The sequence below is a fragment of the Gymnodraco acuticeps genome, unplaced genomic scaffold (genome assembly GCF_902827175.1).
Source record: "Gymnodraco acuticeps unplaced genomic scaffold, fGymAcu1.1, whole genome shotgun sequence".
Taxonomy (NCBI): domain Eukaryota; kingdom Metazoa; phylum Chordata; class Actinopteri; order Perciformes; family Bathydraconidae; genus Gymnodraco; species Gymnodraco acuticeps.
In genome coordinates, this window is record NW_022992187.1 from 1,964,185 (window position 1) to 1,991,551 (window position 27,367).

At 41.2% G+C, this 27,367-nt stretch overlaps 1 protein-coding gene across 1 annotated transcript in view; it reads left to right on the top strand.

The window, feature by feature from the left end:
• The window catches only part of LOC117539135 (glutamate receptor ionotropic, kainate 5-like), a 358,516-nt gene that overhangs the window by 286,544 nt on the left and 44,605 nt on the right, over window positions 1-27,367 (top strand). The window contains exons 7-8 of the mRNA XM_034205164.1: window positions 24,255-24,433; window positions 26,116-26,169. Of these exons, the coding sequence (XP_034061055.1) occupies window positions 24,255-24,433; window positions 26,116-26,169 (233 nt within the window). The remainder of the gene's footprint in view (window positions 1-24,254; window positions 24,434-26,115; window positions 26,170-27,367) is intronic.

Sequence of the window (27,367 nt, forward strand, 5' to 3'; positions counted from 1 at the left end):
AGTGTGTGTACTCTGTATCAATGCTCTGTAGTTGATCTGACTGAAATTGTGATTTTAAATCTCAAAACCGCTACAGTATCTGTCAGGCAGAAACTTGGGACAAGTAATTTGACTGAAACCTTAAAACTGAACTAACTGACTGCTAGGGTTAACTTTGATTTAAACATTTGTAGAATACTAAGAGCTTTATTGAGTAGGTGTAACTGTATTAAGGGTTAAACTCATAACTTTATAACTTAGGGTTTAATGTAATTGTAAAACCATTGGGCCACTTAAAATACAATAACAAGTCAGGAGGGAGCCAGTCTAGATTTCCTTTTGAGGGTCACCAGCTGCAGAGAGTTAACTAATTAAAGGGACGTGGCCCCACAGCTGTGAGAACTCAGCAATCAGGTGTCCATTTTAGGTAGCACTTTCCTGGAGCGTCAGCTTCAGCGTCAGACAGGCTAAGACTGACAAATACAAAGGAGTACTGCGGGAGAAAGACTGACAAAGACAAAGGAGTCCTGCGGGAGTCAGGAGGGAGGCAAAGAGGAGGCAAATCCTACTTTGATTGAGCCAAGTATCGCTTGTGTTTTATTTTTATTTGTTTGTTTAGTCCCTCATGCTATAATCATGTGTATTTTCTCCATTCCTGTTTATGTGTCTTCTCGCAATTATCACTGGCCCCGTGTATCTCGTAATCGATATAACCGGCCTGCTCTCGTCTATCACACATGCTCCACTGAGATCCAACATCTAGTTTCAGGCGGCCTGTGGAATTGCCAGTCAGCTGTTCCTAAGGCTGATTTCATCTCTGGCTATGCTTCCCTGCAGACCCTGGATTTCCTTGCTCTCTCTGAGACCTGGATTACTCCATCCAACATATCCACCCAAGCAGCTCTCTCCACAGCATATTCCTTCTCCCATACACCCAGACCCACTGGCAGAGGAGGTGGCACTGGTCTCCTGCTCTCTCCCAAATGGAGCTTTTCCCTCTTCAAGCTACCTAACTTCACTCCTTCCACCTTTGAATTCCATGCCGTCACAGTAACCCATCCTATACAATTAACCATTGTTGTTCTCTACCGTCCACCAGGCGCCTTGGGGGACTTCTTGGAGGAATTAGATCATCTCCTCTCACACATCCCTGAAACTGGTCCTCTCGCTGTACTTCTCGGAGACTTCAACCTCCAGACAGGGAAGATAGACGAACTAACATCTCTGTTAACCGCCTTTGCTTTCTCACTGTCTCCATCCCCACCAACTCATAAAGCTGGCAATGTCCGTGATCTCATATTCTCAAGGAACTGCTCTACTTCTAACCTCTCTGTAAACCCGCTCCACACATCCGATCACTTCTTCATTTCATTCTCTCTACCCCTTTCCAAACATAACAAACTAATCTCTTCTCATCCTGCACCTGTCCGCCGTAACCTTCGTTCCCTCTCCCCCTCTACCTTTGCCTCATCGGTGCTCTCAGCCCTCCCTTCCTCGGACTCGTTCCAACTCCTACCTCCAAACTCTGCTGCAGAAACTCTCCTCTCTACTCTCTCATCCTCTCTGGGCTCTCTCTGTCCTCTCACATCTCGGCAGGCTCGTCAGTCCCCTCCTGCTCCCTGGCTGAATGATGCACTGCGTGCTAATAGAACCGTCCTTCGGGCAGCAGAGCGGAAATGGTGGAAATCCAAACACCGTGACGACCTCCTAACCTATCAGGCTCTCCTCTCCTCTTTCTCTGCTTCGATCTCTCAGGCAAAAAGCACTTTCTTTCAAGATAAGATCCAATCTTCCTATTCCAATCCCAAAAAACTATTTTCCATCTTCTCCTCCCTACTGGACCCCCCCAAAGCCCCTTCCCCCTCCTCCCTTCTGTCAAGCGACTTTGTTAACCACTTTGAAAAAAAGGTTGATGATATTCGCTCTTCTTTTTCTGACTCACCTCTACTCACCGCTGGGTCACCAGACCCTCCTTTCACCCACACACTGACCTCCTTTTCCCCTCTCTCTCCAAGTGAGGTTCTTACCCTCATTACCTCTGCCCGCCCTACCACCTGTCCTCTGGACCCTATCCCTTCAAACCTCCTTCAGACTATCGCTCCTGATAGTCTACCGTTTCTCACTCATTTCATCAACACTTCTCTAACTTCTGGTCACTTTCCAAACAGTCTCAAGGAGGCAAGAGTAAACCCTCTCCTAAAGAAACCCACTCTCAACCCGTCTGATGTTATAAACTACAGGCCTGTCTCTCTCCTCCCGTTCCTGTCTAAAACACTTGAACGCGCTGTCTTTGAACAACTCTCCTGCTATCTCCATCAGAACAATCTTCTGGATCCGCACCAGTCTGGTTTCAAGGCAGGTCACTCCACAGAAACTGCCCTCCTTGCTGTCACTGAGGAACTGCACACTGCTAAAGCAGCCTCCCTCTCCTCTGTCATCATCATTTTGGACCTGTCTGCTGCATTCGACACGGTGAATCATCAGATCCTCCTTCGCACTCTCCAAGAACTTGGAGTTTCAGGCTCTGCACTTTCCCTCCTCACCTCATACCTCAAAGACCGCACCTACAGGGTTACTTGGAGAGGGTCCGAGTCCGACCCTTGTCAATTAACTACAGGGGTCCCTCAGGGCTCTGTTCTTGGTCCCCTCCTCTTCTCCTTGTACACAAACTCGCTCGGATCAGTCATTAGCCCCGCATGTTTTTCATACCACTGCTACGCTGACGACACCCAATTAATTCTGTCCTTTCCCCGCTCAGAGACCCAGGTCAGCGCACGCATCTCTGCTTGTCTAGCTGAGATCTCTCAGTGGATGTCTGATCATCACCTCAAGCTCAACCTTGACAAGACTGAACTGCTTTTTCTTCCGGGAAAAGATTGTCCCACTCTTGACCTAACAATCAACATCGGCACCATTGTTGTTTCCCCGACTCAGACTGCAAGGAATCTGGGTGTGATCCTAGATAACAACCTGTCCTTCACTGCAAACATCGCTGCTACAACCCGCTGCTGCAGATACATGCTTTACAACATCAGGAGGATGCGTCCCCAGCTGACCCAGAAAGTGACGCAGGTTCTGGTCCAGGCTCTCGTCATCTCACGCCTAGACTACTGCAACTCCCTCCTGGCTGGTCTACCTGCATGTGCCATCCGACCTCTGCAGCTCATCCAGAATGCAGCTGCTCGCCTGGTCTTCAACCTTCCTAAATTCTCCCACACCACGCTCCTCCGCTGCCTTCACTGGCTTCCGATAACTGCTAGAATCCACTTCAAGACAATGGTACTTGCATACCATGCTGCGAATGGATCTGGCCCTTCCTACATCCAGGACATGGTTAAACCGTACACCCCAGCACATGCACTCCGCTCTGCATCAACCAAACGGCTCGCTGCACCCTCGCTGCGAAGGGGACCCAAGTTCCCATCAGCAAAAACACGTGGGTTTGCTATCCTGGCTCCAAAATGGTGGAATGAGCTCCCCATTGACATTAGGACAGCAGATAGCTTACACACCTTCCGGCGCAGACTGAAAACTCATCTCTTTCGACTCCACTTCGAGCGATAGAACTATTAACAAAGCACTTATATACTAATAAAGGGCTGGCTTATCTAAAGCCAGTTGAGTAGCACTTGAAATGTTTTTGCTCTATGAAGCCTGATGTACTTATATGATTCTGTTTTCTTCAAGTTGTATTTTGTTGGTTGAACGCAATTATAGTAAGTTGCTTTGGATAAAAGCGTCAGCTAAATGCAATGTAATGTAATAGTCCGGTTGAATCTAACCCTGGTGCGTTTAGTCGCTTGGCGCGGTTCATTTGGGTCGGTGTGAACGCAGTCCGAGACCTCTGAAGTGAACTAAACAACCGGACTCTGGTACGCTAAAATAGGTGGTCTCGGAACGCTTGCTTGCGAACTCTGGAGCGGTTCATTGCTGGTGCGAACGCAGTCCGCACCAAAACATACGAAGCGTAGTATTTACGTGTCACAAGAACGCGGATGTCTTCAAAAATCTTCAGCGAAAGACTCTTTCAAGACATCCGCGGTTGTTTAGTTAAAGAGTGAAGCAGAATTAAGTGTAGTCTCACCTTGATTCTGGCGCATTGCTTATCGTTTTATAGATTTATTCTCATCCACCATCTTTGTTTGTGACGTAAAGAGTGTAAGAGTCACGTTTCTGAATCGGACACTCCAGTTTTAAAGGATATTTTTGGTTACTGTCCTATAGTATACATTGGAATGATTTCAAACCTGTTTATCCCAATAATTATAAAGTGCCTTGGAAATATGTGTTTACAATTACCTCACTGAGCTGTAGTATCAGCCTCTCAGTCTGACTGGAGAGGACTCTCCCTCCACATTATTGTAGAAACATCTCTTCTTCTTATCCGTTAGAGCAGCTAGCACCAGATGCTAATAACAACAGCGCTGGTACCGGTGCGCCCTCCCTCTCTCCCTCGCTCACTCGCACTTTGACTGTTAGCTGCGGGCGCCAGATGAGCCAACATCCCCCATTTTCATCACTTACAGCGCCCACCGTACAGGGCAAATTAAATGTGTAACTGGGGTGAAAAGGGTGTTACATTTACTTAATTATGAATGTTGTTACATCAAGGCCAAAAATTAGGATGAGCTCCAACGGTCAAACAATTTTTTTCCCCTCCCAGAGCTGTCAGCGCTTCCACGATCTGAGCCCTAGGCGAACATCTATAAACGCCAGTGCTACGGGCCGGCCCTGGGATATAGAGCGAGAGTAGAAGCAGAGAGAGCTCTACGTCTTCTCTCTGCTCTTCTATCTTCTCTCTCCTCTCTATCGCTCTCTCTCTCTCTCTCTCTCTCTCTCTCTCTCTCTCTCTCTCTCTCTCTCTCTCTCTCTCTCTCTCTCTCTCCATTTGGCCATCGGAATATGTGTGTCCCAACCCCCTGTTGTTTCTATCGCGCATTGCCGGTATGAAAGGGTCTGTGCCGGAAATATCAAACATTTAATAAAAGTGAAAAACAATGAACAAGACTTTTTGACTTTGTTTAGAGCAGTGATCTTCTCTTCCTCTGCAGCAGAGAGCTAAGCGCTGTCAGACCGGACCTAACCCTGAAAAGTATTATCATCTGAAATTAATCATTATGTTATTAGTATTAAATACAGTATTTTTACAACTTCAATCAATCAATCAATCAATCAATCAATGTTTATTTATATAGCCCAATATCACAAATGTTACATTTGTCTCAGTGGACTTCACAGTTTGTACAGAATATCAGTATGACAATACGACACCCTCTGTCCTTAGACCCTCTGTCCTTAGACCCTCACATCATACAAGGAAACACTTCCGGAGAAAACCCACAGTTTAAAGGGAACATGGGAGAAACCTCAGGGAGAGCAACAGAGGAGGGATCACTTATGATCCAGGACCACAGCCACGACTCAAGATCCAGGGCTCGCGATCCAGGACACAGGACCGCAGGATCATCCATGACTCCGGATCCCGGCGTATATAGACACCAAAAAGAAAGACATTTGGGGAAGCTGGGTTAATGGGAACATGAGAGTACACAGGTATAGACAGAAAAAAAAATTGAGGGAAAATTCATTGTAGCGGTAGTGAATCACCCGGTGCTGTATGATCAGTCTCTGTTCATCTACCGGGATACAAACCGGAGGAGCGAGGCATGGAGGGAGGAGGCAGAGACAGTGGGTGAAACTGGTAGGTTTTCGCCTGTTTGGGGATTTTATATCCAGTTTACTTCGTTTTAACATTGCTATTGCTTTGTATGTCGGGGGCGGGAGATTCATGTGATTGGTTGTTGGTCGTGTTGCTCGCAAAAAATCCCCAAGCTTCAGATACGCCCACCTCCAAGCGTCAACGCACGCTGCTGTGTGGACGCTCCGTTACAATTTCAGAGGCGTTTTTGTAGATATACTACGTCCTACGTTGTGGACCAACGTAGTTATTACACGTTTTTTTGTGAGAGTGAGAGTACACAGGTATAGACAGAGAGATGTCCCCCGACAAACTAAGCCTATATCAGCAAAACTAGGGGCTGAATCTAATCAGCCCTAACTATAAGCTTTATCAAAAAGGAAGGTCTTAAGCGCACTCTTAAAAACGGACAGGGTGTCTGCCGCCCGAACACAAACTGGAAGCTGATTCCACAAATGTGGAGCTTGATAAGAAAAGGCTCTGGCTCCCATTGTACTTTTAGAGACTCTAGGAACAACCAACAACCATGCATTCTTGGAACGCAATGCCCTAATAGGACAGTAGGGTACAATGAGTTCTGTAAGGTAAGATGGCGCCTGCCCATTAAGGGCTTTGTAGGCGAGAAGAATAATTTTAAATTCTATCCTGTGTTCTATAGGGAGCCAGTGTAAGGCAGCCAGAACAGGAGTAATGTGGTCCCTTTTCCTAACTCTAGTTAGTACACGAGCTGCAGCATTTTGAATCAGCTGAAGCGACTTGACTGACTTCTTGGTACACCCTGATAATAAAGATTTAGAAATACTCCGTTGTAATTATTGATGCATAAATGTGTTCATTCATTCAATGTGGCATCTGCTATAATGGGGTTAATGTATGATATTACTTAATAATACAATACATTATAATATATGATATGATAATTACATTTTAATTGTATTAATTTCTTATTTCATAAAAACCTATCAAACATGTAATTAAAGAATGGTGATATACACAGTGATAGATGTTAAGGACTAACAATAATAAATAGCCTAGTATTTATCCATATTCATAATAATATTTATAAAACCATTTTTCATGTAAAAGGTTCATATAATAAAAACACAACACTGTCATTGCAAGTGACACTCAGTTGACTTTTACTGTATGTTCAACTGCTAAAATTGTTTCTGATAAAAAAGGGCCTCTACCTAATTACCTTAACCTGTTAAGCCCGAGAGACCCCGGTAACGGGGCCCTCCTGCAACATCTTGCAGGAAACAGTGTCTGAGGGCATGTTCATTTAATAAACTATGAATGTTTTATATCCATGTAACGGGAAGAAACTCATCCAACTGATCATTATTATTTTTTATTTTTTTTAAAACACACAATGCTAACGCTGAGCCTCTGAATTAGCAACGAGCGAAAAATGCTAACAGATGACTGCACCGAAATTCACTCACAAAACCTTATTATTTATCTTTGGTGCACATCCAACCCATCGTTTCACATCGTGAGGGGACACAGAATCGAAGGGTACCCTCATTATCACTCAATTATACGAATTCACGGAGATAATAACAAGAACAGATATCAAAACATATGGCGCTAGGAAGCTAAAAACGCTAACATGGCTCACCTGTGTCGTAGTCTGGTCAAAAGTGGTCTTCAATGGCATTAAAACGATAAAAACGCTGCTGAAGTTAATCCATAGGTTAATCCAATGTGTCTGTGTCACTTTGAAATGATTTATGATAATCCATGAGCAATAAACCTGCTTTTCCGTTTCCAGATGTCAATGCTAGAGCTATAGCTCTATAGCTTCACTCTCATGCAAAACTGCCTCCGCGAAGCCCCCACCATTTTTGTTTTACCATGTGTGTGAGTGGGGAGATTCCCCTTCGATTCTATCGGCTCTAACGTTCAGAAAGAGATGTCAATCACCAAAATCGACCAATGGGTTCCAGAGAAACGGTAACACCCCCATTTCCACCCAAATCACCTCAGAGGTGGAGTTTTTTTTGCTAAACCTCTTTAAAAAGGTCAAATGTCACTTGTTTTGCATCAATCTTGATACAGGGTACTTATATGTTTTACTTTGGATTCCTAAAGCTTTTAGTCTACCTTACCATCATCCAAGGGTAGTTTTAACTATAAGTAAAAAATAAATTTTGGACGGACACTCAATCTGAATTTTCTTTAAAATAAAAACATCTATATTGATTCTGACTTTTCTACATCCAACTCACAGGTTTATCATTACTTTGAGAAAAAAGATTATTAATGTTCCCCTTTTAGAAGTGTAGTTATGGTCATTTGTTCTGGGAATGTCATTTTCGAGCCTAAGACCTGAAAAACAGGCTCAGTGCTTCACAGGTTAACTGGGTTTTTAATGCAGTTTGCTTTTCTTAATGGTTACAATATTGCTATGAGTTATATCTGAAGCAACTTATGTTTCTGAAGATGTGTAGTCAATTCCACCCTTCAATGTAGCATAAATGTGAACTCTCATTACAGGAACCATACCGGAAACAGACGTAGGAAAGATCCTCAGCTCGGTGATTGGATGTTTTAGCCGCAATGCACGTTGGGATATGGTGTTAATGCGATGTGAAATCCGAAAACTTTTTTTTTAAAAATACTTTATTCCGAATGTGCTTGCTTTTCTCTTTGGAAGTCATCACATAACAGCATTGTAATACACGGTTCGGCGGCATTACATATTACACATCTGCCGTAGTTCTCTATTTATAGAGCCCATGTCTCCTTGCAGTGTCAACACTAATTCGGCTGACTTTTATATTTGATCCAATTGGTAGATAGGCTGTATTTACACCATAACAGTGCACAGCTGATAGACAGGGACTTGTCGTTTTAAAAAAAAATGTCTTTCAATATAAGAATGTAAATACTGAGTTGAGAGAATAGTCAGAGTGATGGGAGACACATCTATGGAATCAGAATTTCAATAGCTTACCATTAACTGACGGACATACCTTTTATGTCTGCAAATCAGATATTAATGTGTAGAAGTAAAACATGAGAAATAGTATAGCAATATCCTGTAAAATGATGTGAAAACATAAATAAAACTACACATCTTCAGATGTTATACATACATAAGTGTCCTACACTAATAATACAAAGTTATTACGGCATTGTATGCGGTGTGTATTTATTTCACAATAAAGTTAATAGTAATATTATGTTTGATATTATGTTTTATTAACTAGACCACATTCTGATTAATGATGTGAAATATAAACAACCCTTAAATCAGACTTCAGTTACACCTGAGTAAAATTCAGGTGTAACACATTGCACATTTCTTATACTATCTACATACATCTTATAAGATTATAATACATATGTATCAGTGACGTGCGGTGAGGTTCATGGCTGGTGATGCACTGACTCTTTCAGAGTCAGATTTACAAATATTATATTCTGACCTTAATCGAAATATTCGGTTATTTTCAAAAGCTTTTTTAGTCTGATGTTTCGAATCATTTTAAACAGACCGTTCAACAAAAGGATACCCACAATCTAAATATTGGATTGTTCTTTCTTAGTAAGATCCCATTTTCATTACAATTGTGGTCTTACCTTGACTTGAAGATGAAGTCCATGCTATCCTTCTGGACAACAATCTCTATTACTGTTTTGTAAAAGTCCTCCTTATCTTCCTTTAGTTTCAAAAGTCTAGTTTGTTGTTTGCCTCTACCGTCTCTGCGTAGAATAACAGTAGCAACAAGAACCTGTGGGCTCACTTGCGCCCCCTTCAGTGCAGCAGAGGTTATGGCTGCCTCCCCTGGTGCTTTTTTCATTGCCGTTGTACAGCGAGCCTAAATATCATATACTGTATACGTGAAATAAGTTATTTAGAGACTATGGATGGCGAGGATAAATGTAATAAAGGGATCTACAAACATTACATTGGTGACATACAGTGAGATGGTAACAGGCATGCGCTGAGGGCCCGCTTTCCAGCCAGTTTCTGTGGGGTGACACATTCTGAGGTGAGGCAGAGCTCATCTGTGCCTCACCTCACCCCACAGTAACTGGCTTGAGCGCGCTCACAAAATAAGTGCCCGCGCTAAATTAGTGCCCGCACTCCAGCCAGTTACTGTGGGCTTACGTGAGGCAGAGCTCGTCCCTGCCTCACTTCTCATCGCTACCCGTAGTTGTAGCGGAGCTCGGCAAATTTGCTGATTTTGACTATAAAAAGCGATTGGAATCATACATAAATCACATTTACAACACAGATCAGTGGAGACATTTTATTATTATTACTATTTAGTTTTTCTCTAGTTGTTTTTCCGTTACATTGTAGTATGACCAGTCTATGAGTATGACTCTGCTGATATGTATAATATCAGTTAAAATAAGTGCTTCGACATAGTTAACATTGCAGGAAAGCAATATATTAGTACTTTGTCAGGCTCAGTGTTGGGACTAACCCGTTACAAAGTAACGCAACTACTTTTGCGGTAACTAATAGCGTTACTAGTTACCTATTCCGATTCAGTAACAACGTTATAGTTACTGTGATTTAAATGGGTTACATTATATGATGGAACTGAACCGAATCTCCCTGCGGATGGAACTTACAGGCGAATAGAGTGATGTCCTCTCACAGCACCATGGAAAAGTGAAAGTGACCAGAGAGGAGTGATGATTGGTTAACGCGGGGTAACATTTCAGGGTAAGCCAATCAGAGACAGAGTTGGGCGGGTCTTGCCTTATGGGGAAAATACACACACGAACACTTGCTAATGCTAACACACACACACGGCAACGCTCACCACCAGCACACACACACACAATGGCAGATGCAAATATCAGCGAGAGCAGCAGCGCATTTACAACTTGTAAATATAACCACTATTTTCAATGTGTGGGGATAAAGGATGCAAAAAATATTATGGTCAAATGTAAACTGTGTGCAGGACAGAAAGCATTCTCCACATCGAATAACAGCAATGCCAATCTCCTGAAGCACCTAACTAATGTACATGAGGCTATAAAACTAGTCGCCAAAGACCCCACCGTCTCAACCACCGGTGTTCCGGATTAACTGGTTCCCCGATCAACTGGTTGACAGATGTGGAGGCGTGGCCTTCGACTGAAATACACATTTCGATCAATTCTTCTGTCGTTTACATAAATCTTTTGGTATATTTGGCTCCATAGGAACACTTTGATGCACATTCAGTACCAGTGTGTGAGGTTGTGGTTACGATGGCGATATCCGGACGCGAACAGCGAGGACTACAAAAAGAAAAACGAGTTGACTGGGGATGTCTGTTCAAAACATTGCGAGCTCCAATAAATCATTTAAACTAGCTATTGTTGCCAGACTTATTACTGAATATCGGTCTTAATGTGATACCAAGTCCACCTGAGACCTGTGTACACCTTCAGACAGCCTCCAAGTGAAGCACATGTTCTTTACTCACAGTTTGAAAGCAGCGTGGAGAAGTCTTCAGCTGTGTTAAGCTGTGATCCGCTCGAATAAATCCTTAAAACCAGCTATTGTTGCCCGACTTATCACTGAATATCGTTCCTAATGTGATACCAAGTCCATCTGAGACATGTGTAGGCTACACCTTCAGACAGCCTCCCAGTGAAGCGTACGTTGTTTACTCAGAGTTTGAAAGCAGCGTGGAGAAGTTTTCAGCTGTGTTAAGATGTGATCCTCTCAGGTAAACTGTGATTCGCCCATGGGAAAATGGGATCCGCCCAGATTAAACTGTGTTACGACTTCTGTGGCTATCTACCAGCGATCATGTTTAATATGAAAGACACACACATATACATCCCTTATAAAAACGGCATTCTTCAGCACTCATCCAGATAACATGTGACTGTTAACACGTTTTGCAAAGATAGCAGCAGAAATGTCATTGCTGCATGTGCAGGGATATTAGACTTTAAAATGCTGATGGGTCATTAATGTTGGTCTCGGCAAACAATATTAGGAATCCTCTATTCAAACCACATAATATTCAGTGTCCATCGACATGAAAATAACAAAAAAGTTCATGCTGGACTCAAACCCGAGTCCCAACAGCAAAAGTCACTCCAGCCCTGCGCTTTATCAATCAATCAATCAATCAATGTTTATTTATATAGCCCAATATCACAAATGTTACATTTGTCTCAGTGGACTTTACAGTTTGTACAAAATATCAGTATGACAATACGACACCCTCTGTCCTTAGACCCTCACATCGTACAAGGAAAAACTTCCGAAGAAAACCCACAGTTTAAAGGGGAAAATGGGAGAAACCTCAGGGAGAGCAACAGAGGAGGGATCCCTCTCCCAGGACGGACAGACGTGCAATAGATGCCGTGTGTAAATTGAAAAAATATATAAGTGCGCCACAGATCAACACGACGTATTGAACCACCACACTATAATATTTTAGATTAACCTTGTTAAAAAGTTCCAGAAAAATGCAACCCGACCATCATTTATAATGTGAGCGAATGTACACTTTAAGCCATATAATATACATATTATAATATAGTATACTGACTGAGGTCTGTATCAAGCCTCATTAAGACCCACCGAGATCAGATATCCTAGTTTATCAGCCTGCGAGCCCACATTATGTTGTGATAAGTGTTAGTTTTACATATAAGTGTGTCAAGGTTAATCTAAAATATTATAGTGTGGTGGTTCGATACGTCGTGTTGATCTGTGGCGCACTCATAATGCGCAGGGCTGGAGTGACTTTTGCTGTTGGAACTCGGGTTTGAGTCCAGCTGCATGAACTTTTTTGTTATTTTCATGTCGATGGACACTGAATATTATGTGGTTTGAATAGAGGATTCCTAATATTGTTTGCCGAGACCAACATTAATGACCCATCAGCATTTTAAAGTCTAATATCCCTGCACATGCAGCAATGACATTTCTGCTGCTATCTTTGCAAAACGAGTTAACAGTCACATGTTATCTGGATGAGTGCTGAAGAATGCCGTTTTTATAAGGGATGTATATGTGTGTGTCTTTCATATTAAACATGATCGCTGGTAGATAGCCACAGAAGTCGTAACACAGTTTAATCTGGGCGGATCCCATTTTCCCATGGGCGAATCACAGTTTACCTGAGAGTATCACAGTTTAACACAGCTGAAAACTTCTCCACGCTGCTTTCAAACTCTGAGTAAACAACGTACACTTCACTGGGAGGCTGTCTGAAGGTGTACACATGTCTCAGATGGACTTGGTATCCCATTAGGAACGATATTCAGTGATAAGTCGGGCAACAATAGCTGGTTTTAAGGATTTATTCGAGCGGATCACAGCTTAACACAGCTGAAGACTTCTCCATGCTGCTTTCGAACTGTGAGTAAAGAACATGTGCTTCACTTGGAGGCTGTCTGAAGGTGTACACAGGTCTCAGGTGGACTTGGTATCACATTAAGACCGATATTCAGTAATAAGTCTGGCAACAATAGCTAGTTTAAATGATTTATTGGAGCTCGCAATGTTTTGAACAGACATCCCCAGTCAACTCGTTTTTATTTTTGTAGTCCTCGCTGTTCGCGTCCGGATATCGCCATCGTAACCACAACCTCACACACTGGTACTGAATGTGCATCAAAGTGTTCCTATGGAGCCAAATATACCAAAAGATTTATGTAAACGACAGAAGAAGCGATCGAAATGTGTATTTCAGTCGAAGGCCACGCCTCCACATCTGTCAACCAGTTGATTGGGGAACCAGTTAATCCGGAACACCGGCAGTGACCCAGATGGAGCAACACCATCTAAACAGCCAAAAAACGATGTTTTTAAATTGCACTTTTGTGTTGTATTGTTCCACTACATTTCATAATGATAATTGCTACAATGATGGGGAGTTGTCTTTTCTCTTACGGTGCCACAGAACAACACAACAACTTGTATTTGTATTGTTATTATTTTGAAAGTAAAGTAACTTGTTACTTTTATAATTTAGTAAAGAAAGTAACTAGTTACTTTTTTGAGAGCAGTAACTATTACTAGTTACTTTTTAAAAGTAACTTGCCCAACACTGGTCAGGCTTAATATTTATCTGTAGATACCCCAAAGCTTTTTTCTTATTCAAAAGAAGAACTTAACCTAAAGTATTCTTTAATGTTTAAATAAAGCTTTATTAGTTTGTCTGTTTTGTACGGAGCCCCCTAGGGGACATGGAGAAGACAACAAAAATTATTTAAAAAAAAAAAAATGTTTTGTTTGCAAACCCCTTTGCGAGATCTCGCAATACTTTTGCGAGATCTCGCAAAACCCCGTTGCAGTTTGTAGACGGTCCCTAAGCACTCCTCTCCCTCCTCCAGCTGCAGATTGTGACCAATTATTGATGTTTAGCTCGGATGACGGCGTGTATCGAACTGTTCTGATAAAAAGGACTCTGTAGCTCGTTGTCTACCTTGCTATGATTGTAAAGTCATGTTGTTTTCATTTTTACAACGTTATGTTCATGAGTTATTGATCCGCGAAATTCGAATCTGTCAATAACTCAGCTCAGAGGAACGTGCATGTCCCCTCGCTCTGAGTGTTTTCTTGAGGTGTCTTCACTTATGTGAAACCCTTTATATATACACAGTCTATGTGTGAAACCCGTGCCTATTGCCATGCCCTGATGTTATATCTTTATATTTAAGGCCAAGCTCAAAGTAAAATCGATGAACCACTCCATTGTTGTGGTTTCTGTGTTGCCGTAGCAGCCGAACTGACCAGGAAGTACTAAATGAAAAGTATTGCGAGATCTCGCAAAGGGGTTTTGCGAGATCTCGCAAAAGTATTGCGATATCTCGCAAAGGTTTTTTATATTCTATATTTCTATCATTGACCTTCTACATCTTAAATATGTTGTTAGAATCTTTTAAAAATGAAATCCTTCCGCCATTACTGAGAGAAGCCTTGATTACATTGTTACCAAAACCAGGGAAACGCTGCAATAGATGCGAAAATCTAAGAACAATAAGCCTTCTTAACTCGGACGTAAAGTTGTTATGTAAAATCCTTGCGAAAAGGCTGGAAGGCCTGCTCCCAGGGATAATTAAGGAAGATCAGAATGGGTTTATTATGGGGCGCCAAGGGTTTCATAATGTCAGGAGGTTACTGAACATTCTGCATAGTCAAAAGGAAATGCCAGATACTGCTCTCTTGTCTTTAGATGGGGAGAAGGCATTCAATAGGGTCGAATGACCATGGTAACAATGTTTGTAAATGGGTAAATTGTTGTACACTGACCCCGTGGCAGAAATACTTACAAATAATACAACCTCGAAACCAATTAAGATCCACAAGAGATGCCGTCAGGGGTGTCCTCTATCACCACTTCTGTTTATAATTATTCTTGGAGAGATCAATTCCAGTATTATTAGTTCAGTCAGACAACTCACATGTTTCTTATATGTTTATTAGAAGCAGCATAGGCTAGTTTGAGTTTGGCGTCTAGGCTCGGGACTCATCACTCCACAGATTTAGAAAGAACATTGAGTGATGATTAGATAACTATCCTCTGAGCCTACATGTGGAAGCTGGGGTGGTGGGGCACCCCAGCTGCAGCAGCAGCAACATGAACGCAGCAGCGATGTGAACACAGCAGCAGCATTAGCGAGGCAGAGGCAGGCAGACCTGGCAGCTTAAATAGAGCGGCACGTTTAGGAGACTGTGATTGGTTGGTTGATAGAGAGACGAGGCGCGTCACGTGTTAATGTTTCATTGGTGCTCCAGTTGACTGCCTGAACTAGCTCGCAGGCTTCGCCCCATAAGTGATAGAAACATTTGGTGAATTTTCCAGTTACAAAATTAATCATTCAAAATCTGTGGTGCTGAGGAACAGCAGAGTGCGGGCTGACAGGTGTCTGTGTTGACATTCCCCTTATTGTGGAATAAGGGGAATGCAGAGACTGGCCACAAGTGTTTTAGGTTCAAGTTAGACAACTAATGTCTGAGTTAGTGTTCATGACTTCATGTGTATGTCATCTAATGGTTAATCTCAATACACACACATTTTCCGTGCTTTCCAATAGTTTAAAATAGTTGTATTCCACTGTTTGATAACCTGTTCAATACAAACATGCCACTTGTAAAAATGAAATAACATTTCTGTGAATTGATATTTGTTTAGTGAGCTTAGTAGAGGATGTTCCCATTTTTTGGGGATGTTCCCTTTGATTGTAAAATGTCAATGAAGATGTCAGACTTAGTATATTTGTTAATAATTACATTATTAACAACACATGGAATTTGTGTGTGTGTGTGTGTGTTCCAAGTGAATCTGCGGCTCCCTGGTGGCCAGTACATCAATTATGTGGCCCCCACCACCATCAAAGTTGCACATCCCTGCATTGTATGGGGATGTGGGGCCGTCTCAACATCTGGTTAAGGGATGTTTTTGTGGCCAAAAAATGATAAAATGTTGCGTATATGAACAAAACAAGTGCGTCGTACGAGGCAGACTTTTACTGGACCAGGTAACCCGGGGTCGATGAAACCGACGATGTGTGGGCAGCACATCGAGAGATCGTGTTTCGAACTATCAACAATGCCCGCTAAGGAGAGAGAGTAAAAGCTTTCTCGAAGGTTCGTTTTGCTTTCTTACAACGTTACTTTCCTTAAGAGCTAGCTGTCTTAGCTAACAACAGTTAGCAGCTAACAACAGTTAGCAGCTAACGTTTTCTGCAGTTTGTGTTTCCACTGAAAAACGTGATGTAGTTATTTAAGGGTAAGTTAACTAAACGTTATCTTACAAGTAGAGAGAGTTAAGTTCTGTTTAAAATCGTCAATGTAATGCAGGTTAAAGGTTTTGTGTTGAACATGAAGTTAGCTTTACTGTTGTCATCGTTCAGGCTTTGCATTTGAACTCCTACAGGTATGACTGGTTGCGGGCTTGAAGGGAACGACTTCCTGGCCTTCCTGACATCCAGGAAAATGGTAAGATTCTAATCCATTTCAATGCCAAAAGGAAGTCATTGTTTTTAACTTTTAGAATATGATTTTTTGGAGAATTTCTGTTTTATTGGATAGTAGAAATCTACTGGAACCTAACACCAGAGAGAGAGAGAGAGAGAGAGAGAGGAAAAAAAAAAAGAAAAAAAAAAAAAAGGCCCAGCCGGATGGTTGCTGCTCCGTGGGGAACGTGTTCTATCAGGTAAAGCACTTTGGTACCCAGTTATTTATGGTATTGAGTTTGAATTTAGCCATTGGAAGGTAATTTCCAACAGTGCATTGTAATGACTGAAAAAACATGTCTTTGTCTCTTAACATTGCTATAATAATTTGTTTTTTATTGTTGATAATGTTTTGTTCCTTATTTTTGTTGTGAGAATCACTTTGCAATTGTGTCAGTGCTATATAAATAGTTATACTAATATTATTGTTGTTACCATGATTAAAAACGTTTTCTTTGTTTTCTTTATTCATCGCTGCAGAAAGGATCATGCCAGCCCACATCAAACACCTGATCAAGAACTTGTGAATCTTCAGGCAGAAAATATGAAAACACCTGTTCAAAGTTCCAGTTTCCTGTACATGGAACCATGCCTGTCTGGGACTCTGTTCCACATGTCTTCAGTCAGTCCTGGACCCTATGACTCGGACACTAGTTCTACCAAGGCTTATTAGAGGTAAGAGTGGTAGGAGAGGAGTGGAGTTATCTTTGTATTTAGGCTGCAAGTCGACAAAGGTGATCAGATGCTAATAATGATCTGATTAATTTGATATTGATTGTCTGCCAATACCGAATCCTGATCCGATTATTCTATTTCCCAGATAATACCGCTGCACCGTGTACACTAGCTCTATTGGTTTTTGCCATTGTAATTCACCATAAGCAATTGTTGACTGTAACGTCTATGCCAACCAACTATAATTTGTAATGTATTATACTTTAACGGTTCTGGCAACCACAGCAGCCCAAATGTTAACGTAAATGTCAAGTTTTCTTTTTACAGTGTACTTATATCTGTACATTTATTTTCAGTTTGCGTGAAGAAGTGGCTTCAACAGACAGAAGTGCAGGCCAGATTGGGAAAGGCTGGATGCTACACAACGGGAAACATTATGGACATGACCAAGGAAAAACCAAAAACACTTTCTTTGTTGCCTTTTTCTTATCATATATAGTGTTACGGTTTTTGTTACCATTTAAATATTGAATTATATGTATTACTTTTATTTTAAATCAAATGCACCGGTTTTAGATAATATATTTATTTTGATGTATAGGTTGATTTGCAAGTTGGTTGTTATTTGTATAATTATTGTATTGTTACTGTGTATTTTATTATATTAACTAGCTATTTATTAAATTAAAATACTGTTATGAACACTATACAATGTCTTTATTTTGGTAGATACCAGAATACATGACACAATGAATCTTTGTAATATATTTATGTTCTCTTGTTTAAATAATCATACCAGTATTTAATGTATGCTGGTCACCTGGAATCCTGGTAAGCTCCCAGCAGGGTATATTTAATACTATTATTAAACATAAGCTGGTGATAGATGGATAAACCAGCCATCCTGGCCAGCTAAAGTGTCCAAAGCCCCTCTAAACCAGCCAACCATTCCAGCCTAATATATAAATAAACCGTACACCCCAGCGCATGCACTACGCTCTGCATCAGCCAAACGACTCGCTGCACCCTCACTGCGAGGGGGACCCAAGTTCCCATCAGCAAAAACACGTGGGTTTGCGGTCCTGGCTCCAGGATGGTGGAATGAGCTCCCCATTGACATCAGGACGGCAGATAGCTTGCACATCTTCCGGCGCAGACTGAAAACTCATCTCTTTCGACTCCACTTCGAGCGTTAGAACTATTAACGAAGCACTTTTATACTAATAAAGGACTGGCTTATCTAAAGCCAGTTGAGTAGCACTTGAAATGTTTGGCTCTATGAAACCTGATGTACTTATATGATTCTGTTTTCTTCAAGGTTGTGTCTTCCTGGTCGAATGTACTTATTGTAAGTCGCTTTGGATAAAAGCGTCAGCTAAATGCAATGTAATGTAATGTAATATCTACTGGCTGGTCAATTTACAACAGCCTGACCAGCTACATTTATCTAAGCTGTTTTTTCAGCAATCATTGTTATTGATTTACTATTTATTGAGAATCTCTATGAATTAAAGTCAAATGTATACCAGTCTGTGTTCTGTTGCCGCATCGGATATCCGCCAAATCCAGGATCATCACCCCCCTAGTTCGCTCCCGTCTGTATCTCTACCGCTACTTGAATACTGTGGCTCAAACTGGTATGGTTCCACCACGTTAGACTCGCCCGCATGATCTGATTCCACCACACCGGCATCCTCTTCAATAATATCCTCCTCTTCTTGAAAGTGCACCGAGTCTATTGACAACTCACTGTCACTCGATTATGTCTCCAGAGTCCGACATCAGCCATATAGGTAGTGTATTATTCAACAAGTGTTCTACTCGTGACGTGCGTGACGTCACTAACCGGCGAAAGCTGTTTTGTTCGGAGCGGTCGTGTAACATCGGAAGCGAGCATGGAAAGTTGTAATAAACCACGATTTATAAATACAGCGGGCATATTGTCATGAATGACAAATGATTTCCTATTAATAATAGTATATATATTATCGTAATAAGAACAGTAGGCTATTGTCCTTCATTTCGTAAGCTCTTTAAGATACAACTGCAACGAAAGTAACAAACACAATGCAATATCCTTTTCAATTTCAAAGAACACAAATTGGGTTATATACATTAACAAATACCTATAAAACAACAATATTGTAGAATTACAAAATGAATGCCGTGAAAACCCGAAATACACGTGTTGAAGCTGTTCGCTGCTGATTACTACGCACGCACCCAATTTTACAAATTAGAAGCTATATTGGAGTAAACCAAAAACAATTACTAACTATACCTCCATACTCACCACTAGAGAAAATAATGTTAAAGGACTTTAGGGGGAAAAACTTAATTTCTGCACTTTATAACTTGCTTATATCTGGCTCCCCTGAGTCATCCGAAGCTAAACTTAGGAATTGGAGGGAGGATTTGCAGGAAGACATTTGGATTGATGAGTGGGAAGGTGCCTTTAAGAAAGCTCAATCACAAACAGCGAATACCCGTCTTAAGCTCTTACAATATAACTGGCTGATGCGTACATATATTACTCCAGAAAAGCTATACAGATGTAATGGTAATATCCCGGACTTATGTTTTAAATGTGAACAATCTAAGGGAACATTCTTTCATTGTGTTTGGGTGTGTACCAAGATAAAAACGTTTTGAGAAGAGGTCAAATGTATGATAGAAGATATTGGATCATTGCAGTTACTCATGGAGCCCAAGTTTTTAGTTACCCAAAAGAACACAACATAAGGAAGAGAGAACAAATCTTTTTATTTTATGTATGTCTGCTACCGGCAAAACGCATGATAGCATTTTCATGGAATTTTTTTAACAGTCCAAGTATTGTTAGATGGCTAAAATAATTGTCTGCATGTGTCTCATTAGAGAAAATAACCTATTCAATTAAAGGAAAACAAGAACTATTTAAAAAAGTATGGGGCCCTTTCCTTAACTATCTGGAACATGCAGATCTAGAGAGTATTCTGGAACAGCAAACTGGAGATGATTAATGTCCCTCTGCTGGGAGAAGGATAAAAGCCTTTCCTATCTGCCTATATTTCCTTACTTAGCCTACCCACGTGTTTGTGAAGTTCATTTGATGTATTTATGTGACTTGTAATCAGTGGCGTAGCCAGGAATTATTGTGTGGGTGGGCCTGGAGAAATGTAGGTGGGCCAGGGGGAGACATATTAAGTGTGGGATCTGAGCTGAAACTTCATTAATGATTTTTTAATGCACTAATAGAACATAAGCATACATTAGCAGTGAAAACAAAAAACATAGGCACGGCGGCCTCAGAATGTGTGTAAAACTGACATCCACATAGGGTACACAACGGTACTACTACTTTTATCGATAGCGCTTATGCTTATGCTCCAGGTTCAGTACCAACCACATCATAAAGTACGCGGACCATACAACAGTGGTGGGACTCATCAGGGACAACAACGAACAGGCCTACAGGGAGGAGGTGAAACATCTGACAGACTGGTGTAACACCAACAACCTGATCCTGAATGTCGATAAAACAAAAGAGATCATTGTCGACTTCAGGAACAAAAAGCACTGTCACCCACCACTCCACATCAACGGCACAGCAGTGAAGACTACAGACAGCACCAAGTTCCTGGGGGTGCATATCACAAGCAGTCTGACCTGGTCCACTCACACGACATCACTATTTAAGAAGGCACAGCAGCGCCTACACTTCCTGCACAGCTCCCCCCTCCCATCCTCACCACGTTCTACAGAGGAACCATAGAGAGCGTGCTGACCAGCGGCATCTCCATCTGGTCGAGAGACTGCAACGCCAAAGACTGGAAGTCTCTGCAGAGAGTGGTCAGGACAGCAGAGAAGATCATCGGAGTGTCTCTCCCTCCCATCAGAGACACCGCTCAGAAACGCTGCCTGACAAAAGCCCAGAACATGTTGAAAGACCCCACTCATCCTCACCATGCTCTGTTCTCCCTGCTGCCCTCCGGCAAGAGGTTCCGCAGCATTAAGAGCAAAACAGCCAGATTCTGCAATAGCTTTTTCCCTATGCCATCAGACTGCTGAACAGCAAGTAGACCAGTAACATAAAGATTACATTACGCTGTGTAAAGAGCACATATTTGTTATATAGTATGTCTATTTTATTTATATGTATAGTAAGTCTTTATATTTTAAACGCACACTTTATCTTTAATTTTATCAGCACCACGTCACTATTATTTATTTATATGTACAATTTTAGCACGTTTTTATATTGTCCTGTTCCTGTAAGCCAGTACAACGACATTTCGTTTTAATAGTACACTCTGTGTCTTGTTGAAATGACAATAAAGTATGTCTATGTCTTATCGATCCGGTCCTTTAACATTACTCTTATCGGTTCTTTTGGAGAAAAAAATAAAGTAAACTAACTAAACAAATTGTGAACAAAACTAACATTGCTTTTTATTTCAATTAAATACATAATATTTCACATCAAAAGAAACAACAATGTTTTAACAAATCATATTAAATAATGTGATGACAGAATTGTAAACAGAATAGCTGAAACTTTAACTAAATAAATAACTCAGTTACCTCTAATCATTAACCCATGTTTGTATAATGTAGTTAACTCGGTGTGTTGCTGCTAGCATACATAACACCTGACGTGGAAACGTTCCTCGTGGATAGAGCTACAGAGCTGCTAGAAAGACAGTCAAACCCGGTGCATTTCTTCGTCTGAATGTGGAGCACTTTTGATAAATGTTTAGACACATTGCTCGTGTTACCGCCCTGACATGCTACACTCTTATTGCACTTTTGGTAACGAGCATTGTCCACATCGACACGGCTATAGTTTAACCACACCTCGGAGCGCGTTCTCTCCGCCATCTCCTCCGTGTGTGTGTGTTGCTGCATGTAGCAGCTGCGTGTGTGTAAACTGCCCCGCCCCCTCGCTCATTCACTCACGGCAAAAGTTACTTTACTTACTATAAAAACTCACGGTAAAAAAATGCACTCCCTATTCCATTGTCATGAAGGTGGAATCTAACTATATCCAGAATAAGTTTTATTGGATCCAGGCTAGAAACATGTTTATTTCTGCTGTAAAGTTGGGCATTTTAACATGGGGGTCTATAGGAATTGCTTCTTTTTGCATCCATCCGGCGGCCACTAGATGAACTGCAGTTTGTGGCACTTCCTTCTGGGCTTCCCGGCTCTGCGCTATGAAGCACTGATTGGCTGTGGGTGGGCCAGACGTGCATGTGGGTGGGCCCAGGCCCACCCGGGCCCACCCACAGCTACGCCACTGCTTGTAATGTATTTCATTTAAATGTTGTCTTTATATGCTAAAACAAAAAAGAAAGTGTTTAAAAAAGAAATGAACTCTTATTTTGAAAATACAGCTTCCTGTGTTTGAATGAGCTGCTCCGACCCTCGGTCCAGACGAACTCCAAAAGTCTGACATTATACAATCAAACAAATAAATAAACACAAGGATAATTGTGTTTTATTGTTGAGTAAATAACAGTGTGTGGTTTAGAAAAGAATACAAAATTAGAAGGAAGAAACGATGAAACAATACAGATTTCAGTATTCTGAGCCCCTACTCTCCCCATAACTGACGGCAACAAAAGTCCGACATTATACAATTAAAATAAAGAAGTAAAAACAATAAGTGTGGCTTGATATTGAGTTAGAAAAAGGTTGATAAACGCTGTGAGAATGGATCTGTGGAGAGCATTTCTCTGCGATCTCAAGTCGTCTATAAGCAACGTTTAGGGAGCTCTATGCAAGTCAATGGGACGCCCTGATAGTTGAAAATGTACGCTAAAGGCCCCCACTGCGTTTGATAGTGACGCCAAGGGAACCTGACATAACGTCACTATAGGACGAGTTGGGTGTGAGAATGTGTTGCATTTATCCATCCTCAGGCCCCAGCCACCCCTTTTGCTGAACCAGGAAGTTAGCTCCCCCAACGACCATGGTATCTCTCTTAGACAAAGAACATCATTAATAAAAACAAATACCAGTGCCAAAGTGTGTGCAAATAAACAAAAATAATGTCCGGTTACGAGCAAATAAAAAGTTGACTATTTAAATCAAAGTGTGGTGTTAATTGTTGACTGGAACTCAAATGTATTATAACTATTGGAGCTGAGGGGACAGCATAATTACTTTACCCTGTGGCCCTCACAGTGTGGGACACCCTGTATTTCCAAGGTTACTGTGCAGCCTCTTCCACTTCAAGCCTGGAGACATCTGATTTCAGAGCAACCCTCCTCCCCTTCTCTGACTCATCATGTCTGTGCTTTTATCCATCTTTCAAGAAGGTGTTTCCTTTCTCGTAACTTTTCATATGAATTGAAGCTCCTAGTTTATCACCATTGTTTATGTGCTTGCCTCAGGATGCTCAGCCGCTCAGTGTTGCTCTGCTGTAGTAAGATACTTCAGGAAGTGCTGAGTGGCTGAATACATCGGAGCAGTGATGATGTATGTTTGTAGGCCGACCCATGAGTTAGCATTACAAGTGCTCCCTCAAAAAGAAGCAGATTACATTTTGTTGGATTTCATATTGTTGTTTGAAGTGAGGTGGTTAAATAAGGTCTCTTAAATACTTTATAGTTGTCCAAACAATATAAATGAAGGGGGGTTGTTTTATGTAATGTTAGAACCTTGGATGAAATAAAATGGTTTATATTATTACTGTATAATAATGACAAAAGACAAAACAAGATTGGTTGTTTATGATGATGAATATTGCTCTGTTTCATTTCCTGGAAGCTCTAACCCACTGTTTTCCCCTTCTGGACATTTTAGAATTGTGCAAAGTTCAAAATATTTTTCACACACGATCTTGCAGACTCTAGTGGTTTGTCTCTACAGACACCCAGGAATTATTAAACCAATTTTTGTTAATAAAGTCATTTTAACAGTTCTAAAGTTTCAACAGTTTTAACCATGAAACCATGTTTCCTGACTCCACCTGTAGGCCTGCTGCGATTGGAGGAGCTGGTCCACCGCTTCCTCATCTCCAGGGAGACGCTGTCAGTGCGAATGCTGGACGACAGCCTGGACCCCACCCCCCTGCTGAAGGAGATCCGTGATGACAAAGTGGCCACCATCATCATCGACGCCAACGCCTCCATCTCCTACCACATCCTCAGAAAGGTGGGGTCTCAAAGGCTCGCCGTTATTACGTTTTAAAGTAGTAGCTTATTAGGTACAATTGTGTTTGTTGGTATGACTGGAGCAAAAGGTGACAGATTTGTTCATGGCCATTGAGAAACCAAAAGGTTGAATTAAGTGATGGATGTCACTGCATCAGTAGGCAACAACAACATGTTATGTCTGTGTCACACGTTATGACATCACTAGGCCTGTCAACATTAACAATGGTTGGCTGACAACAACTAACGCTAATTATTTATAATACCAAGTTTGACCCCAACTCCCTCCCGTATTTCCAACACAAATGTTTACCATGAATTGTAGAGCAGTGTTAAGAAAGCAAATGGAGACAACTGGACATTAGTAAGCAGTAACCTCAGTGTAACAGCACCCCTGATCCAAGACAAAAACTGCACTCGTTAGCTTTAAATGTTGTAAGAATGGAGAAAAGGCATTTTGATGAAGCATGTGCCAGTTTCTTGAAGTCTGGAAAACAGATAGAGCTGTGGTATGATAGCAGCAGAGAGAATATGCCCTGTGTCGCACACATTACACAGAGGAGGAGCGATTAATCATGGTTAATCACAGTTTCTTTTTTTATGATTAATGCAATTCTATTTTTACAGCAGTGGTTATAATGATGGTAGCCTTCACAGCTGTTCATTTGAACGGTCACCTGTTTATCTTTTCCTAAACTGTGACCACGTTGTTTTGTCGCCTAAGTAAACTGAGTAAACCAAGTTTGTTTCTAATGTTTAATTGTACGGTCACATGATCTACATCTATTGAAATAGAAAGGTGGCTTGTAAAGGTTTATGAGTCTGTGGGACTCAACCTGTTCAGTCGTTATGGTGACAGGACATTTTGGTTTTATTGAACTTCCCTAGAAACTGTCTCTACCAAGCCTGCATTCCACTCATAATTTGAAGATCTCTGTTATTATTAAGGCTGTGACTGCTCACTGCTAGTGCAACATGAATACTCCTGTATACTGTATATTATAAATATGTTAATAATATTGGTAATTCTGCATAAAAAACATCAGTCTTTCATCCAAGAGCCGCTGTTAATGTCCCATGTTATACCAGAGTTGAATTATTGTCAAGTAACTTCCATACCTTAATTACACCACTTACTCAGTTATTTTTAAGCTAAACCACAACCTTTTCCTGAACATATCAGAATCAGAAATACTTGATCCTATGGGAGAAGTTGTTTTTTGGGACAGTGGAGTCTTCCTCCAATTTATTGACTGAGAAGATGGAAGTAAATTGTTTTAATGCATGCAGCGAGTCACGTGCTGCTAGACAATTTTGGGATAGAGGATACTGGGTCACATATAGCCTCATAAACTCACAATGATGATGTGGTCTACATGTCTTTTTTTGACAGACCCAGAAGACATATGTTTACCTCACACTTTAAACAAACTAAGTCTCTTTCTTAACAGTTTTTCTCCACTGACAGATCCTGTATTTGTACTGTGAGGCATTATCAGTGCTTCATATTATTAAAGAATCAGGGAGCTCCGTACCATGCTGTCAGAGTAAAGGTTCAGTGAGCAGGGTTGGAATATGAGACAGATGGGTTTCTTCACTGTGAGTTTCTTCAGATAGGTTAAATATGTTGTTCCTCAGCGCTGACACTATTCTTTCTTCTTTTCCCACTCTGTGGACCTGCAGGCGAACGAGCTGGGGATGACGTCAGCCTTCTACAAGTACATCCTCACCACCATGGTAAGAGCTCTGTTCATCCATCATGTAGCACTTGTCCTCCATTAAAGGTCAGATATTATGCATAAAGCACTTGTTTGTGGCTTTTAAATATGACTGTGTGCACGTTGTGTAGTGAGCAAATTAGATCTGTCTCAAGTCTTCACAATCACCATGATATTACTCTTTTTGTCTTCCTTATCTTAATATTACAATCTTTTGACACCTTCAAGGCTGTTGTGAAGGCTGAATCCGGTTTTGAATTTCTTTCAATGATATTGAATCAGGTTTTAATTCACTGTTTTGATATTGAATCTGGTTTTGAGTCACTTTAATGAAACAGGCTTTCACTTACTTTAGTTATACTGAATTCGTTTTTGTCTCACTGTTTTGACACTTAATCAGGTTTTGACTCACTGTAATAACACTGACTCAGGTTTTGGCTGACTTTAATTATACTGAATCAGGTTTTGACTCGCTTAATATTGAGTCAAGATTTGAGTTGCTGGCAATGATATTGAATCAGGTTTGATCACATCCTGAAACTATTTCTCCTCCTCACTCACCTCCGCCTGCACACAGCAGACTTCCCTCTTCATCAGACATGCAAGCTGCTTTCTGATCATTATCATGTCAACGTCTGCTGTCGTGCCCTTGTCGTGAAAAAGACCAGGCATGGATAATAACTTGTCTCGAACTCGAAACATGTAAGTGCCACATCATTTAATGGCACTGTTCGCAAGGGCACTCCACACTGTGCCTGCAGAGAGTGAGGGTCTGCCCCCCCCAGCAGAACCCTGGATATGGACCAAAATGAAAATGACTCCCCCTACTTAAAGACCTCCGGAGCATATTCATCTGCAGCAGTGTCTGCGACCTACCACTCACTTTGTATTAAAAACGCTCTGCTGACGGACAGGACGTTTGGCTGAGAGACGTATACATGTAGAAAGGATTTTAAAACAGCAGGCAGGAAACAGAGACATGTCAAATATCTTTGGCTTTTCTCTAAACAAGAACCCACTAATTGTATTACTTCGGAAAACAGGCTTAGATTCCTACTTATTTCTCGTACTAAGAATAGCAATTATTAAAGAAATTACAAGGAATTGGTAAACAGATAATAACTCAAAATGGAAGAATCTAGTAAATGAAATTCATTGAATGGAGAATCAGTAACCAAGTTCATATCTTTGATGAAAGATGGGAAGGATAAAACATA